Source organism: Protopterus annectens, chromosome 12.part0 (assembly GCF_019279795.1).
Source record: "Protopterus annectens isolate FY-2018-M chromosome 12.part0, PAN1.0, whole genome shotgun sequence".
NCBI classification, from domain to species: domain Eukaryota; kingdom Metazoa; phylum Chordata; order Ceratodontiformes; family Protopteridae; genus Protopterus; species Protopterus annectens.
Genome location: NC_056746.1, coordinates 95,244,206 through 95,263,693, shown reverse-complemented (window position 1 = coordinate 95,263,693; position 19,488 = coordinate 95,244,206). Strand labels below are relative to the sequence as shown.

At 40.8% G+C, this 19,488-nt stretch overlaps 1 protein-coding gene across 1 annotated transcript in view; it reads left to right on the top strand.

The window, feature by feature from the left end:
* The window catches only part of RPL3L (ribosomal protein L3 like), a 223,020-nt gene extending 217,149 nt beyond the window's left edge, over positions 1-5,871 (top strand). Inside the window, exon 10 of the mRNA XM_044089111.1 lies at positions 5,744-5,871. Coding sequence (XP_043945046.1) covers positions 5,744-5,809 — 66 coding nt within the window. The 3' untranslated portion in view covers positions 5,810-5,871. The remainder of the gene's footprint in view (positions 1-5,743) is intronic.
* Positions 5,872-19,488: the final 13,617 nt, after the last annotated feature.

Below are 19,488 nucleotides of genomic sequence, written 5' to 3'. Positions count from 1 at the left end.
GTAATGCGGGATTTACCCACGGTTCGCCCTCGGGACCAAACCATGCCAACCGTGGGTAAATCCCGCATTACCCACACCCAGGCGTGGGTTATTGCTATAATAACCATATGCTACTGAATGTATATGGATGTGTGTAGCATTTTGGGACAGGAATGTATTTATTTCCATATCTTTCAAAGGAGAAACTCTGCAAACAAGCAATGGAATCTCAAGCATCCTCACCTTTATGTCAACTTTAGTACATCTTATTATATGAAAATACAGAAATTCTCCTGAATGGCTCAGCAGGCTCACTGTACCCTTTATTTAAAATAAATGATCACATCTCCAAGGGGGAGAGATTGTGAATAAGTACAGCAATAGTATGGTTAGAGTTTTTGCCTGTTTCAGTTCCGTATTCAGTGATATTTTTGGTGGTACAATGGCATTCTGAATTGAAAGAGTGATTCTACTTTTTAGCTGTGTTTGTACACTTGCTGTTTTTGTTTATTTTCACTATTTAGTATCATATGACAAGATAGACATGGCTGTGTGGGACTTAGTAGACTGTATACATATAAAGGTATTTTATCAAGGTCTGTTGCATTTTGGGTTTTATATGGTGTTCTCTTTGGGTCTGTGAACATGTATCTTCTACTTCATAGTCATGAAACCATTTATATCACTTTATACTGCATGGAGCACAGCAACTACTCTCTGAAAACAGGGAAAAATCAAGCTTGTTAAGCACCTTTCTGATACCAGTAAGGTGCTTAACAAGCTTTTGTTAAGCCCCCTCTCTGCTGTTAAGGTTTACACTAAAGCATTAACAGTGGTGAGTGGTCCGCAGGCACCACAAAACAATGGCAGGAAACTGAAAGAGCTTTAAAACATTCATAACTTCATTCAGCCTTTCCTTTTCGGACAAATTAAGTATTTAATATGTTTTAAAAGTTTTTGTGGCACTGTCCTGTGGTGGCCTCTCTCTGTGTGTTAGCGCTAAGTGTGCCACAGCTTTCAAAACTGTAAAACGCTTACCACTCCTATGCTTTTTTCTTTAGTTACTATAGGACATGGAACCGGACTAAGCTCCATGCATGACAAACAATTATGATCAGGTCTGTCTGTGATCATAACACTGTTTAGGTGGTAGATGTTAGCATTTCTTCCCTACAAATTCAGTGATGGACTTTTTTATGAGATAACTGTTCTAAAATGTAATTATTTTAAGTAGAAGTTAGCAGTGGAAGGTTTCTGAAGAAAATTATGTTTGGATACTGAATGCAGTTTGCTGTCAGAGCGGCAAGTTGTCCCTGTGATGTTCTTTCTTTCATAGGCAGATTCTGAATATTTACTTAATATGTTGCTTTTATTTTGGAGGGTAAGATGAGGTCAGCCATAATAAGCAGGAGCTATTTTATGAAGTACAAGAGCTGTGTCACTGCAGTTGTGAACTGCTTAAAGTGGGCACCTGGCCAGCTGAATTTTTTTTTTTTTTTTTTGATAATAGGGAGTTCCTGCCTTGAATGTTCTGGATAGTTTCCTAATGAGAATGATTTCACAATTGCTGTGTGAATGAACAAGTTATTTAACCAGACAGTGTTACTGGGTCACTCCAGAAAATAATGTTTTTGTCCACTGGACTCACCAGGTTAACAAGTGAAAAAAATTAACATAAACCATTCTAAAGCATGAAATAAATATGAAACTGTAAGAGAGTGCAGTAGGTATACATTTCATTAAGACTTTGTTATCGGAATTTATGTATTTATCTGAAGTAGGGCACAAGGATTTATCATTTTAAGCGAGATTTTATCCTTATCAGGTTTGTTTGGAGTATTCTAACTTATGTGTTTGGTTTTCAATTACTGAGACCATTTTACATTGGGAGACCCATGAGTATGCGTATTGATTGCAATTCAGTAATAAAAAAAAATAATTTGGTAGGTTAAATACTGGTTATTATACCTGACTGGGCTGAGTCTGAAGGGTTCCTATCAGCAGACCGAAGATGCATGTTTTCAAATGCGTCTTGGTCGAACTGACAAAACCTAAACTGCAAAATATCGAAGCGGCATGTAAGCAAATTATTTCCCTGGGAAAGAATTAGCTTGGCCGTTTCGGTACTTAGTTGTTTTCAGCACTGTAGTGCGGTCTTGGAGTTGGTATATTTAAGTAGGGGGGTGTGGGGGACACAGCCCCCCACGTCGGGGGGTGTGGGGGGCGAATCCCCCCACTTAATCTCATGTTTTAATCTGCTTTTTTTTGTTGGAACAGCGTTTTTTTTTCCCTTGGAAAAAAAAATCGCTGTTCTGACAGTTCGGTTTTGTAAGCTTTCGCTTACATGGGGTTGATTAATCATCATTCGCTTACCTAAGCGTTCGGTGATCTAATATAGACCCTAGTCGGAAAAAGGTCCATAGAGATCAGTGCTCATCCTCTGTTAACAAATAGAAAATAAAATGTAAAATAAATTTTTCAGATGTGTATGTGTATATACCCGTGTGTGTGTGTTGCTTATTTGTATGGGGCTAGCGAGTTAAGGAGAGTACATCATGTGCTTTTTTTGCAGAGAAAGACCCAAAGTACTTTGATGTATCTGGAAAGGTCAAGAGATTTTCTGTGGTTTGCTGAAGACTCTGTTTGACAAATCTGAAATCATATTGCTTGTATTTTTCCAAACCTGGATAATTTTGAGCCTTTAGTTTACTTTACATAACTATATACACTTTATTTTACTTGTATATCTTGGAATATATGAAAACATATGCTCTATTGGTGGGGGTGTGGAAAGGGAAAGGTCATTTTTACTTGATGTAGCACTTCATTTACTGTTTTGTCAGGCAGTATATTTAATTAAGAAGGTCCATCCAGACTCCTAAATATTTAATGACAGTAACACCTGAAACTGTCACTGTGTACAGGGAATCGTATACTTCCCCAATACATCTGCCTCTAAATAGGTTATTCTTAGGTGCTCAGGACTGTATCGTTATGGCCCCACTGGGATTCAGACATTGTTCTTTGTTGGATGTGCTGCATCACTGGTATCCTGGTCACTTACTGGTGAGGAACAAGCTCAATTCTCCACCCTTCCCTGGTCACAGTTTATTGGAGGAGGGGTCTGATCATATGACAATGCACTGACAAATTGGGAAAGACAGGTAGCCATGTGCTACATCTGATGTAGCCAAAGGTCACATTTGATGAAATCTAATGCAGTCAATGCAGGTGACTTGGAGTAGTGACTGCAAATAAAATCAGTAAGTAAAGTGACAGGTTGATCACCACATATGACACAGCTCTTCCCTTTGCTCTTAGGAGATACAATAGTGTAGTGTGTCTATAAGGCAGAATGTGTTGTTAACAGAAGTAACATAAAGGAAAGGGTAATGCATAGGGAGCCCTCCCCAGTACATTACCTTCTCCTTGTAATGTCACATCTTCTGCCTTTATGACACATTGTACCATAACACCTCCTGTGTGTATAGGAGGGTGTGTCTTGTTCAGTGAACAGTGTGTCTGACATTGTCCATTATTGTGTGTATATTTTGAGACAGTAATCCAGCACACCTACATCAGATGGATTACAATGCATCATTTCTTGCTATTAGCTACCAGTCTTAATCTACTTGTCTGTTGATGAATTGTTAGGCAGCTAGAACCATTAAATCCATCACAGGTATGATCTGTCTTTCTTTTCACATGTAAAGCTGGCCAGTCATTTCACTCCAGAAATGTACATAGTCACCCATTGTGTTTCAGTTAAAGGTCATGTCACACATCAGGTGTGGAATATGGCTTTGATGGTTATATTTTTTTTCATCTAGGGCTAGGTGACTAGTCATCAATGCTGTGATATTATCTAACTCAGGATATTGTTCTTCAAAACTTAATTGTCTAGCAATGCAGTTTAGATCATGTGATTATCAAACACCTATTATATACCTTCTCTGTATCCCCTGACACATATCAATAGAATAGACTAGTGAGCCACATCTTGGAACAATTAGCAACAGCTGACATTTAGCAGTTTTGTAGCCACTCATCAACCTTTGTTAACATGTCATAACACTTCTCAGTGGCCTTTCAGCTGTACATTGATGTTTTGTTTTATGTGCTCACCTTCTTACATCTGATTTCACCAAATCAGATCTAGAACAGAATTTCTGTTCCAGAATAATGTTGCTTGTTTAGTACTGGTGGGTACCTGCAAGACATTAGGCTAAGTGAAGAGAAAATTACTGATCCAATGTTGCAAAGGCTTACTGTTGGAGCTCATTGCTTTTAAAGTATTCTTGAATGTTTCAGAAAATACTAGCATAAGCTGTTATCTGGCTGGGCCCTGATGGGAAAAGTGCAGAATTAAAATGTTTAATTCCATTTTGCTTTGCATCATTGTAAACTGCAGACTACTAATGATATGGTCAGGAAAGTTGTTTCTTGCAAAACTTCTCTTCCTTCTTTGTACTGACACTACATTTCTATACATTTATGACGCCACATAGTATATTTCAGACCACTTTGAATAAGCACACACTGCAGCTGGCAGCAGTGAGTCCACAAAAAGGACCTACAAAGTCGAAGTGAATACATTTTCTTGGAGGTGGGGTGCTGGTGTTGATACATTTTGGACCACCAAGAAGGATTATGGCTAACCATTTATACTCATTGTGCAGGTCAAGCCTCTGCATGAAACTGTGGATAAGGGGTCTTATTTTTAGAACCGCTGAGTGCTTGTCATGTGGATATCATTTCCTGTACTTTGGAACATATCTTGGCAGGGATTATGACACTGAAGCCACGCAATAAGATTCCTGCCATCACAACAAAGGTGTGGTACAACAAGTTGAAATCTTTAGGCCATCTTTGTATAACAGCCATATATTTATGACAGTACTGTTTTATTTAGTGTTCCTCCAGTCTCTCCAAATCAGAATGAACTGCTTATTAAAATAAAAACAGGCAAGCCTTTGAGCAAAACAACATTCTCTCCTTAGGTCTCTTCAAATATAAAAACAATATAATGAAAAGTATGCAGCATTATATTAAAAAATACAAACCAGATTCAGTCGGTCTGATAGTCTGAACTATATATTTAAAACTGATTCAAACTAATTTTATCAACTGATGATGTGGATGACTCAAACCAATGAAGCATCTGTTGGTGGCAGCTATGGGTATAACCCTTGGTATGGAAAGGTGCCAGATAAGTCGACCACAGGCAAGGGAAAGGAGTTATGCTTTGAAGCAGATCAATACACATAGTAACTGGACAACCTTTTGGACCCTTATTTCATACCACCTACCTCACCGGTATTCTTTCTCTTGGAGAACTGTACCCCATTTAGTTATATAGTGGCACAGGTAAGTTGGTGTAGAAGGAATGAACTCATAACAGTTTCCAATGTTAGAAGAGATGACAGCAACCAAAAGATGCCTGGTTGATTTCATATGTTGATTATAAAGCAAATAATTACATATATCTCATAAAGTGAGAGGCTTGGTTTTGGTGGCCATTATTTTACCAAATTGTATTAATGACAGAAAGTGGAACCTGGCTGTTGTGTATTACCATATTTTCTCTGTCAAGACTTGTTGCAGTACTTGGATTCAGATGCAGCCATCTTATAAACACTTTTCTTTCTGTTGCAGCTACATTGACTTGCTATTTTAAGATGTTTTCAGTTTAGCTCTTCTTCTTACTGAATGGGTTTTGCCCATTTGTTTACAGAAAAATAACTCTGTATGTTTCTGTATTTAGGGTCCCCAGAAGAAAAGCATTACAAAAGAGAAACCAGAGCTCAAGGAAGGCGAGGAAGACTTGTGATGTGTCACATACTTATATGCACAATGATTATTGAAATGTGAAATAAATATTCCTCATGCTTAGATGCTGTGTGTTTTTTTCTGAATCTGATATTCTAACTATATTGTACTGTACTTATATTTATTGTAGAATGTTTTACTGGTACAAGGTAGATCAGTAAAAATATGGATCAAACTTGGGTCACGTTAGTGCAAAGAAATAATGTTGTTAATATACCTGGCTAGCCCATTGGTACAGAGATAGGGTGTTGACTTTGTGATATATACAAGCCATGTTTAAAATGTATCATGAGTGCATGAAGTCACTTGGGGTGGAGAAAACAATTAAGGCAGTGAAGGGGGTGCATGTTGACATCCTCTTGATCTGTGAAAGTGGTATAAGGTTCCAAAGAGGTACCTCCATTAGTGGAACTTTCTGATCAAGGATGAAGACTTGAGATAGCTAAAAAGCTCTGCCAAGGAACATGGTTCTGGGAGGGGAGGAACTTGCTGAAATCAGTTCTGCCTCCTCTCACAGCCCAACACCATTGCAAGATGAGTTGATTGAGTGCTTATAAGAGCTACACATAAAGTGCAGCATCTGAGCATGCAAAAAACCCTTCTACAACAAGACATGGACCATCTTCTATTCTGATGATGATTAGCATAATAGGTTTAAGTGCCCTGAGGAGATCAATGGAACAAAAATAGTTAAAAAAACAGACTAATATGCTATACTTTTTTACCTCCCTGTAGGGCTTAGTGTTATGGCTCCTGAATCTGCACCCAATCAGCTTGTTCATTCCTCTAGTAGCAAGAGTCAGGAGTATAGAGTGGGCCAGTTTGCTGGTCATGTGAGATGGCCTACCATCCTCGTAGTAGAGCAGCCTCTTTTCCTTGGTGGCTATCCAAGCTTCATTGCATACTGCTGAGGAGTGTGATGTCCCATGCTGAATCCGCCAGGGCATACAATTGCATAATAGTAGTGAGTACTCCCTAGATCCATAGTCCATGGATGTAACATCTGATGCTCCCACTCTGAGTCATCCACGTGATAAGTCATAGCTGCACCTCTTCCCCCGGAACTGGAAAACTTGCATCATGTATTCACTCCCATTCCCCCCACTTGTCAGATTCTACAGATAACTGAGCTACTATTGAAACCAGGGTTACTTCTGTCATTATCAGAGCTTTATCCCTCTATATTATAGAGCTGTTCTATGTGCTATGCTTTTCATTAGGATCAAAATGTAACATAAAGCAGCTGGCATGCTTGAATAGAGGTTTTGCTCCAAATTGTAGCACTGATGACAAGGGTTTGAATACTGACCTTGATGTCAATGGCTATTGGGAAAGAATAGTAATGAAATGACCTACAGAAGGTCTCCCATATTTAGAGGGAGGGTGATGGGCCTTTAGCTGCAGCATTGCCCTTGGTAAATACTGGGAGAATGTCTGGCAGAATGTAGAATCATATTTCTTCATCAATGTCAAAGAACATCTTTAGTCAACCATCTGCATGGTATTACATCACATGTAGGACTGGCAAAGGAATGGGGTGGGGGTGCTATGGATAAAAGACTGTGCTCCTGGCTCCTGGTCAGGTGCTTAACTGTCACATGATTTACCAGTGTTGTGCCAATTGGGGCAGCATCCCTTAAGTAGCTGGCAAATAAGGGCTAGAGGAGGGGTGTGTTAATGAAAGAGGGAAGGAAATTAATATGATATTAAGCTGTAGAGCATGGGGAAAATAAATTGCCTAATGTACACAGACATCCCTCTCATCCTACCACCCAACACTACAACCTGTGAGAGATGCACATATCTAGCCAAACTGGAGGTAAAGCCCTCTCCAACTAAGACTGAACTACAGTCAAGAGGAGAAGGTAAACACTTGCAACACACCACACTCATCACATAGTCCCACTAAACCTACACCACCAAAATCCACACATAAAAACACAAAATCATTTGCGGAGGCTCTCAGTAATAATCTGCTCAAGCAACAGAGACCTCCAAAGCAGAAATGCAAACAACCTCCACCCCCAAACACAACCCAAATGACACATAGCCCACAGAACAAGTAGACCAAATATGAGGCAAACAGAATATACTAGTACAACCACGCATGACCAGTCAGCAGTTCTCCATGTTTCTGATGAAGTCATTGATGTATTCCTGACGAAAGCGCTTAAACTACTTTGGACATTTACAATTAAACTATCGTGGAGAACTGCTGACTGGTCGTGCTTGGTTGTACTGGTATATTCTGTTTGCCTCACATTTGATCTACTTGTTTGTGTTGGGTTCTTGGTTTCTCACATAGTCCACAGACTCAGTGTGCCATTCAACCACAGTCCATAAGGCAAAACAATGTACCTAACACACTAGTCATGGGTGAGTCTATAGTCAGGCACACTGATGTCCCACTCACCAGGCTAAACAAGGAGAAGGTTACTGTCAGCTGCCTGTCAGGTGCCAGAGTCCACCACATAAACCCACACACTCAGGTCACTCCACAACAAGTACAAATATGACTCTGTCATTGTCCATGTTGGTGTGAATGACCTGAGATGTACCTCTCTGGGCTACATGAAAAGAGACATGGAAGAGCTATCCAATCCTGTAGTCCAGGCAGGTATGACCATAACCCTGAGTAGCATCCTGCCATCACCCAGAATGATACTGCAGAACAAAGACAAAATGATTGACTTCAACAATTGGCTAAGCTTATGGTGTCATTCTAAGGAGATCCAGTATCTGTCTGCCTGGGACGACATGGTCAACAGACCACGATGCTTTGCCAGAGATGGCCTGCACCTGTCATCCCTGAGATTCCGGATACTGGCTAAGGCTCTTGCTGCCCCTATAGTGCCTTTTTTAGGCAAGGTTCAAATGACAAATTCACTACCATAACAGGAACAGGCAAGTAAAAACTGTGGGTAATGCTACTCAGTGCTAGAAGTCTAAATCTCAAAATGCACTCCCTCTAGGCACTCCTTAAAATAGAGAAAATCGATGTCTGTGCAGTGACTGAGACCTGGTTCAAGGCTCTAGAGAGCACCCCTGCATTACCAGGCTATAACTCATACCACACTTTTCGGCCACCTAACCTGGACCGGAACACCAAAGGCGGAGGTGTGTCCATATTCATTAAGAATATCCACACCTCCTAGTTGCTCAGCATAATGCATCCGAGGTTATCCAAGTGCAACTAACTCTGGGCAAAACTGCAATCCAAACTGTAGCTTGCTACAGATCCCCCACCATGCCCCAGGATTCCCACTCCTCTTTTCTTGATATACTGGAAAATATTAGGGTTCAACCAAACACCCTAATAATGGGTGATTTCAACTACCCCACCATTAACTGGGAAAACTACTCATGTACCAACTCCTTCGCTCAACGCTTTCTGGAATTCATAAATTCCAATCCCCTGGATCAACATATCCACACCCCCACCAGGGGCAACAATATCCTAGACATAGTCATTACCAACATGAGTGACCGGTGTTCCACACCTGAAGTCAAATCCTCGTTGGTCAGGTCTGACCATAAGCTAATCACCCTAGATATCCACATCCCGCCCCCACCCACCATTAAGGAAACCACAATAAAAAGCTTCTCCAAAGCCAACTTCATGCTTCTTAAGACTGAAGTGGCGAACTTCATGACACCCATGCAGATGAACAATACAGTTACAACTACTAAATCCTACACAGATGCACTCTATAAGCACTTACACGAGTGCATGGATCGTGCTATCCCAAACAGAACCAAGATGCTATCCTCCAAAAAAAGGAAGCCAATCTGGTGGTCCCCTGCCATAAATAAACTCTACAACAGAAGGAAGAAACTGTTGCAAAAGAGAGTAAAATCCCGTGAGTGGACGAGTTCCCTGGTCAGCCTCAGTAAGAAGCTGAGATCCCTTATAAGATCCTACAAAGCTAGGTACGAAAACAAAATCACTACTGATTCTAGGGACAACCACAAAGCATTCTATAGCTAGGTCAAGAATTTCAATGGCAACACCCAGATCTGCTCTGAGTTATAGCACAATGGCATGAAAATTACAGAACCAACTGATATTACCAACATCCTAGGAGATAGGTTCAGAGCTAACTTTATCCCCCCTCTCACCCCCGAAAGGGCCCATATCTATACAGGAAGAATGCAGAGTCCCTGTAATCACAACTATGCAGGTAAAAGCTGCACTCTCTAAAACCAAAAACACAGCATCCATGGGACCGGACAACATCCCAGGCTGCGTTTTAGACAAACTTCAGCCTAAGCACCATGTTCAATCATAGTCTCACATCAGGCTTTGTGCCCATTGAATGGCACACAGCAACAGTTATCCCACTCCACAAAGGGGGAGCCACCACTGATCCTGGGAATTATCACCCTATTAGCCTGATGAGCCTGGTCTGTAAGGCCATGGAACGTATCATCATGGAACTCATAAACAAAGACATTGGTAACCTCCAAACTCTGGAGCCCACCCAGTTTGGGTTCGTGAAAGGCAGATCATGCCTCCTGAACCTGATCAACTTCTTTGAGGCAGTCACCAAAGCTGTAGACGAGGGTAAGATGGTTCACACAGCCTGTCTTGACCTCGCCAAGGCTTTCAACACCATCCCCCATTCTGGAATTATAGCTAAACTCACTAAACTAGGTATAAATCCCTATGTCACAAGATGGGTTGCCAGTTGGCTCACTGACAGAATCCACACTTTAAAAGTTGCAGACTCCAAATCTGACCTCAAATCAGTGACAAGTGGAGTACCACAGGGTTCAGTCCTGGGACCTCTCCTGTTTGGTATCTACTTCACTGAAGTACAGGCTAACACAAGGCCTTTGGCTAGGTGAAGTTCACAGATGACTGCAAACTAGGAGCCATAGTCAAGTCCCCAAATGATGTGGGCATCCTACAGAAGGGCCTCGCTGAGACAGATGCCTGGTGTCAGAGCCATGGCCTCAAGCTCAATGGCAAAAAGTGCATTGTCATCCCCTTTGGTAAACACTCTGTACCCATGAACTACCACATAGGCGGCAGTCTACTTAACACCAAATGTGTGATAAGAGACCTTGGGACCCAGGTGGTCTGTCCTTTGATAATCACATTGCCACATTAGTCAGGAAATCCTTCTACATGGCACACCTCATCACAAAAGGGTTCTCGTCCAGGAAAAAAAGAGGTCATTGTTCCCCTCTACTTGACACTCATTAGATCCATTATGCCCCTTTTGGACTGTACCTCACAAGACATCTGCAGCAGCTGGAAAGGCCACAGAAGTACCTCACAAAGAGGATTACTGGCCTCAAACAGATGCCCTACACTGACTGTCTCAAAAAACTCCAGATTTACTCCATAGCATATCGCCTACTCCGAGGAGATCTCTGCCTAAGATACAAATCTATGTCAAACCCAGAGTTGTTAGACATGCTACACCTAAAGAAATCCCAATCCCTCTGAGCTACACGCTCTAGGGACCTAAACCTTGTCACCACAATAAACAATACATGCTGGAGGGATAGATTCCTGTCTGAGAGACTTCCCATGCTCTGGAACAAGCTACCCATCTATGTCAAGCAAAGTTCCTCATTAGCACTCTTCAAGAAAAATCTTGATGAGTGGATGGGAAATAGGAAATACACCCTGAGGATCACTTCTGTGGCTCTGCTCAACAGGGGTGCAGGAAAATAACTTTCTTGGGTGGCGTAAGCCAGGGAACCTTGTTGGCTAGGCTTACTTAGGCCCTTGGGCCGCTAGCCTAATACCTACCTATGAACCTATATAAGAAAAGGATCATTTTACTGAGACATGATAGTTGTAAATGAGAAAATATAATATTCAGGAGCAGAGTCCTTTGTGAAACATTACAGGCTTGAATATCCATGGCTAATAATCAACTGTACCTTTTAATGAAATGTGGTGATTTTATAAGTGACCCCACCTAGGTAAATGGTACTTCTCTTAAATGTGATCTCTTTCAAAATATCTGAATGCAAAATACATTATCACTACATTTCAGTTTGGGTATGTATGATACATATTTAAGTGTAGGATAAACAAGGAAGATGTTTAGTTGCAAAATACTTTACAGAATTAAGATGTCATAAACATTTAATTTACTTTACCAAAATATGACAAATTGAATAAATATTTTTAAACACCCTTACTGATTTACCTTTGCAATGGTGATGGACAGGCTAACAGATGAGATCAGACAAGAGTCCCCGTGGACTATGATTTTTGCAGATGACATTGTGATCTTTAGTGAGAGTAGGGAACAGGTGGAGGAGACCCTGGAGAGGTGGAGATATGCTTTAGAGAGAAGAGGAATGAAGGTCAGCAGGACTAAGACAGAATATATGTGTGTGAATGAGAGGGAAGATAGAGGAATGGTGAGGATGCAGGGAGTAGAGGTGGCAAAGGTGGATGAGTTTAAATACTTGGGGTCAAAAGTTCAGAGCAACGTTGAGTGTGGAAGAGAGGTGAAGAAGAGAGTACAGGCAGGATGGAGTGGGTGGAGAAGTGTCAGGAGTGATTTGTGACAGATGAGTACCAGTAAGAGTGAAAGGGAACGTTTACAAGAGGGTAGTGAGACCAGCTATGTTATATGGGTTGGAGACAGTGGCATTGACAAAAAGGCAGCAGTTAGAGCGGGATGTAGCAGAGTTAAACATGTTAAGATTTGCACTGGGTGTGATGAGGGTGGACAGAATCAGGAATAAGTATATTAGAGGGTCAGCCCAGGTTGGATGGTTTGGAGACAAAGCCAGAGAGGCAAGATTACGTTGGTTTGGACATGTGCTGAGGAAGGATGCTGAGTATACTGGGAAAAAGATGCAAAGGCTGAAGCTATCAGGTAACAGGAAAAGAGGAAGGCCTAAGATAAGGTTTATGGATGTGGTGAGAGAGGACATGCAGGTGGTTGGTGTGACAGAGCAAGATGCAGAGGACAGGAAGAAATGGAAACAGATGATCATCCGCTGTGGCGACCCCTAATGGGAACAGCCGAAAGAAGATGATGATGATGACTGAATTATCACTTGTGAAATAGGCAAATTTACATTTATATAAAAGTAATCAAATTGTATTTACTAGATCACATTTACAAACATTATACTTTACATAACCTAAGCAACATTACATAAATTATTCAGTTCCTGACCTTTTTTTAAAAACAAGATATATCTTTAGTAAACCAACAGTTATGACATAGTCAGTCATACATTTATATAAATGAAAGCAAACCACACAGACACAATCTTAGTTCCAAGCATTTTACATCACAAACCAGAATGACACGTTCCAGTTGCAAACATTATACATAACTTTTATAATCTACCCAATTATTTTCAGTCAAAATGTAAACTCAGAATGGTTTATGAAAACATGGCAGTACTACATATGCAGGTAGGTTATAAGAAGAAAACAAAGCTCAGCAGTACGAATATAAAAACAAACAGCAACAAGACGTGACTACAATATGGAGATGACAGTTCTTTGATTCGTAATGTTATGATCACAAAATAATAAGATATATTAAATCAGGATGTAAAGAAATTGTATTTTTTTCCAAGTGATTCAACAGAACAGACTCTAATGTAAATAAACGTGAAGGAGTTACAGCCTTGTTTGACAGAATGAAGTTTCTATTATAATATTCTTCACGCTTTCTATACCTCTGTTTAATGGAAAGTACTTTGTGCACTGGCTGTTGTTATTATGATTATTATTATTTTTATTATTATTATTATTATTATTATCATGTTGTATACATTTTAGTCAAATACATTCTAACTCCCCAACAAGAGTGTCATCATGCATGTAGCACATAAACTATGGCACACAAATTCATTTTTAAGGGACAGCAGGCAATAATTGATCCAACTTCAGGCACATCTTTGAAATTAAAAGGGCATAAGTGAACCAGCAGAGAAAATAACTATGTCCTGAATTATGTGCACGTGTTTAAGAAGACGTGTTGTTTTAGAAGGTGCTTTGTGCAATAAACAGTATTTTTGAAGAGATCCGTTGATTTCTCTACAGTGGCCTGGCTGATGTACGAACAAAGCTTCTCCTTATGTAAAATGTTGCTTAATGTTGCAGAAGACATCCAGAGAAGCCGTACTCTTTGAAAGTGGCTTATGAGAACAGACTATAGTGCAAATGAATGCAAATGAATTGTGCTGTATGACAGAATAAACTATGTCATAGAATTCATCATAACTCCTTAGCACCAGGGGTCTAGCCAGGATTTTTAGAACTGTGCACCACTTTCAAAAATACCCCCCAACCCCAGGCACTGCATGTTTCTGGACAATATATCTTTTTGATACTAGAAATATCTGAATTAACAAATTTAAGCAAATAAAAAATAAAATAAATAATAGCCGAGCAATGGGGCATAATTTGTGTTACCAAGTGTTTTGTAGCATGACTAATATTCTTTTACATCTGCTCAGAGCAGAAACCCTTCTGTGTGTTTTCTGGTTTAATTTTTCTAAATGTTTAGAGTTTGTTAATACCATGGCGGACTGGATGCCATTTCTACATCAATGTGAAAGGGCTTCTGTTTGTATAAAGTCCAGGTCAATTTGAAGGAGTAACAACTGAAGAAGGTATATTTTTTGCATGACGTTCAAGAGAAGAGATTCGAGGACAAAGATGTAGGGGTACTGGGGTGGCATTTATCAGAAAGAACTCCTGCACATGTCTTTAAAGGGACAGTCTTTTCAGTTAGAAAGTATTTTCTGCAGTGGGTCATATTTATTTTCTAAGAGTTCTGTGTATTTTAGGCAATTAAATGTACTATACTTGCTTATAAATGTGGCAAATACCTATTCTGGGACTCTGTATCAGAAATGCAAATGTTGAGCCATATGACTATTGAAAAGAAACTGAGATTAAAAAAAACAGATAGTTAGGGATCTGGAAAGCTATGCTGACAATGACCTGTTCTTTGATTACCATCTATCTATTGTTGTAAAAACACTTTTCATTGAACAGCTGATATTCAAAGGTGCTGTGCCCACACCCAGGGATGTAATTGGTCCACTGTACATGGCACTCATTAGGCTGACCATTGAGTTCAGTGCCCCTCTTGGTATGTTCCTGTCCAAACACTTGTCACAACTGGAATGACCACAATGCTTTCTCATTAAAAAAATCAATAGCCGAAATTATAAAAACTGAGCAGACAATCTCTCCACCTTCTTCTTCTCCTCAGTATCATACAGGCTACTGAGAGGCGACCTCTGTTTTGTGTATAAAGCTTCAACTGACCATTTCTATTTGACCTATTACACATTCCCAAGTCTGATGATATCATAAATGACTGCTGAAGGGATGTCAATTTATTTTGCAAAATAAATAGAACATGTCGGAGGAACACAGAATCCCATTTCTATGAAATCATCTCATTCCACATAAAGCAACGAACTTCTCTTATTCTATTCACATGTATTTTAGAGGAATGGATGGATAACAACTAATTCATCCCCAGTTCAGCACCCATGTTCATGGATAGCGGAAATATATAAAATGTCCCAACATATCTTTATTTGGCACATTTCTGAATTATTTTATAACAATATAATAGTTAGAAAATACAATGGGAATGTAAGGCTAAGCTTCTTAAGATCCTCACAGATCAATTGCCTAGTAAGTACTTATGAGCCTATGACATATACTTAGGTACATGCCAGAGGGGCCATTGTACTCAGTGACTGGTCTTATGAGGGCAGAGTACAACAGAACAATGACATATTTGGACCTGGATGTTATACCCTTGCTTATAAGTTGTGCAACATAAAATTATTTTCTTACTACTGTAGAAAAATGATGGTTAAAGACCAAGTCCCTGCCTGCATGCATTCCCAAATCCCTGACTACTGATTCTACTTTTAGGGGTGTATTAAAAATGGTGTAATTTGCAAGGGTGGCTTTCTAACCAAAATATACTGTTATGCACTTCTTGGCACTGAGTTGAAGACCGTTATTCCAGCACCAGTTATTAGTCTGTGTCAGGCCTTCCTGGACTTATTTGTGTCTTGGGGGCAATTCAGTGACTGAGCTTAACTTAAAAATGGTCTGCAATCTTGGTCAGAAAAAGGTATTTAACATTAGGTATGTATGATAACAAGGGCAGCAGGTATGATAAAAAGGGTGTATGCATGATAACAAGGGCAGTAGATATGACAACAAAGGCTGTAGGTATGATAAAGGCTGTAAGTATGATAACAAGGGCAGTACATATGATAACAAGGGCAGTAGATATGATAACACAGGGTGTAGGTATGATAACACAGGGTGTAGGTATGATAACAAGGGCAGTAGGTATGATAACATGGACAGTAGATATGATAACACAGGGTGTAGGTATGATAACATAGGGTGTAGGTATGATAACAAGGGCAGTAGGTATGATAACACATGGTGTAGGTATGATAACAAAGGCAGCATGTATGATACAATGGACTCTGGGTAAGCAGAGCAAAGTGAATGGCATAGAGGCTTAGATATACTGGTACCTTATGGAAGGTATAGAGGCTTGGATATACTAGTACCTTATGGAAGGTATAGAGGCTTGGATATACTGGTATCTTATGGAAGGTATAGAGGCTTGGATATACTGGTACCTTATGGAACGTATAGAGGCTTGGATATACTAGAACCTTATGGAATGTATAGAGGTTTGGATATACTAGTACCTTATGGAAGGTATAGAGGCTTGGATATACTAGTACCTTATGGAAGGTATAGAGGCTTGGATATACTGGTACCTTATTATAGGTTGATAGGTTGATACTAGGCTATCTGCCCTAGGGCATTTATAAGTCTAGCCAGAGTGTGTTTGGCTTTCACCACCCTTTTAGATTAGTTGACTGTGCCTCTGTATAGTAGGTCACAGAAGGTAGTCCTTTTAAGGTTAGTTTACTGTACCTCTGTCAAGCAGGGACACAGAAGAGATCCTAGGGGTAAACTTACGATCTCCCATGCACTCGTCAAGATTTCTCTTGAAGAGGGTCAGTGAGGGGCTCTGCCTAACATGGATTGGGATTTTGTTCCAGAGTGAGGGGAGCCTCTGGGATATGAATCTGTCCCTCCAGCATATCCAATTTATTTCTGTGCTGAGGTTCAAGTCCCTGGAGCATGTAGCTCGAAGAGATTTGGATTTCCTGAGGTGAAACATGTCCATTAATTCTGGGTTGGACATGGCTTTATACGTCAGACACAGATTGCCTCTGAGTAAGCGGTACACAACTGAGTAGAGCTGGAGTTTCTTTAACCGAGCTGCATAGGACATCTGTTTGAGCCCCTTGATCCTCTTGGTGAGGTACTTTTGGGGTCTTTCCAGTTGCTGCAGGTGTCGGGTAAGGTACATCCCAAATGGGGCATTGTATTCAATTATGGGCCTAATAAGTGATGAGTAGAGGGGCACAATGACCTCTCTTGATCTAGATGTGAATCCTTTCATGATAAGGTGGGCTATATAGAAGGTCTTTCTAACCACTTTGGCAACGTGATTGTCAAAGGAGAGATTGCTATCTACTTGAGTCCCCAAGTCCCTAATTACTTCTTCCGTACTTAATGGCTTACCACCTATGTGGTAATTTGTGGGCACTTTGTTTTTCCCAAAGGGGATGACTATGCACTTTTTAGCATTTAGCTTTAGGCCATGGCTCTGGCACCAGTTATCCATCTCTGTGAGACCCTTTTGGAGGATGCTTGTGTCAGCCGGAGAGTCGATTACGGCACCCAGTTTGCAGTCATCTGTGAACTTGGTCAGCCATAGTCCACCCGTATTAGCCTGTACCTCTGAGATATATATACCGAACAAAAGAGGTCCCAGGACTGAGCCTTGTGGGATGCCACTTGTAACTGGTTTAGAGTCTGACATGACACCTGCTTTTCTGACCATGTGGGTTCTATCCCTGAGCCAGTTTGCAACCCATCATGTGACATAGGGGTTGATATTTAAGCTGGTGAGCTTATTTATGATGCCCGAGTGGGGTATTGTGTCGAAGGCTTTTGTGAGGTCCAGGTAGGCTGTGTGGACTACCTTCCCTTCATCTATGGCTTTGGTAACTGTTTCAAAGAAGTCAACCAGGTTCAAAAGGCAAGATCTGCCCTTAACAAAGCCGAATTGGGTAGGATCCAGTGTCTGGAGGTTCCCAATGTCTTTGTTTATGATTTCCATGATGATATGCTCCATAACTTTGCAGACCAGGCTAGTCAGGCTTATAGGGCAATCGTTTCTGGGGTCTGTTGTGGCACCACCTTTGTGGAGTGGGACCATTGTTGCTGTACGCCATTCCTTGGGTACATATCCTGTAGTAAGGCTGAGATTGAACAGTGACTTTATATGAGGGTTTAGTTCTTCTTTGAGCTTGTGTAAGATGCAGCCTGAGACACCGTCTGGTCCCATTGATGCTGTGTTTTTTGCTTTGGAGAGGGCAGCTCTTACCTGTGCATCTGTAATCTCAGGAAGGCTACACTCTGTTGGGATAGACATTTGCTCTTTTGGAGGGGGGGGAGAGTTTGCACTGAACCTTTCTGCCAGGATGTTGACAATGTCTGTGGGTTCAGTGTATTTTTTGTCATTTTGCACTAACTCAGAGCATATCTGGGAGTTACCTCCCAGGTTTCTGACATAACTAAAGAAGATCTTGTGATTATCTTTAGCGTCTTGTGCAATTTTTCTTTTCTTTTGAAGCTGGCCTTAGATGATTTTATGAGGGATCGTAGTTTCTTGCTAGTACTGATCAGAGACGCCTTCCCTTTTTGGGATTTTGCTCTATCATGTAGTAGCTTTCTCCTTCTGTTGTATAGCTTATTTATGGCTAAGGTCCACCAGACAAGCTTCATGCATTCCTGTAGGTGTCCATAGAATGCTTTTGTAAAGGATTCTGCATTTTGGGCCGTATTTTCCACTGGCCCGGGGGCCTTGAAGGATTCCACCTCAGTTTTGAGAAGTGTGAAGTTTGCTTTTGAGAAGTTCTTCACCGTGGTTTCCTTGGCTAGGGGTGGGGATGGAATATGGATGTCCAGTGAGATAAGTTTATGGTCTGATCTTACCAATGAGGGGTATACCTCTGGTGTGGAACATAGAGACCCCATGTTGGTGATGACCAGATCCAATATGTTTTCCCCTCTTGTGGGAGTGGTGACCATTTGTTCCATAGCATTTGAGTTTATAAATTCTAGGAACCGTTGGGCGAGGGTGTTTGGGCTTGAGTAGTTTTCCCAATCAATGTTTGGGTAGTTGAACTCACCCAATATAATGGTGTTTGGAAAGACCTTCATATTATTCAGTGTTCTCAGGAAAGCCGAGTGAGGTTCCTGTGTTTGGGAGGGTGGTCTGTAGCAGGCTACAAACTGAAAGGCAGTTTTGCCCACTGTTAGTTGCACATGGATGGTCTCTGATGCTTCGTGCAGTGCCACTAACCTGGAGGTGTGGGTATCTTTGATAAATATGGATACTCCCCCTTCTTTTGTGGTTCAGTCCGAGTTTTGGGACTGGAAAGCATGGTATGAAGTATAACCTGTTAGTGCTGGGGTGCTCTCGGGAGCCTTGAACCAGGTTTCTGTTACTGCACAGATATTGATATTCTCCATACTGAGGAGAGTCTCGAGTGCGTGCATCTTGAGGTTTACACTTTTGGCGTTGAGCAGCATTACCCTTAGTT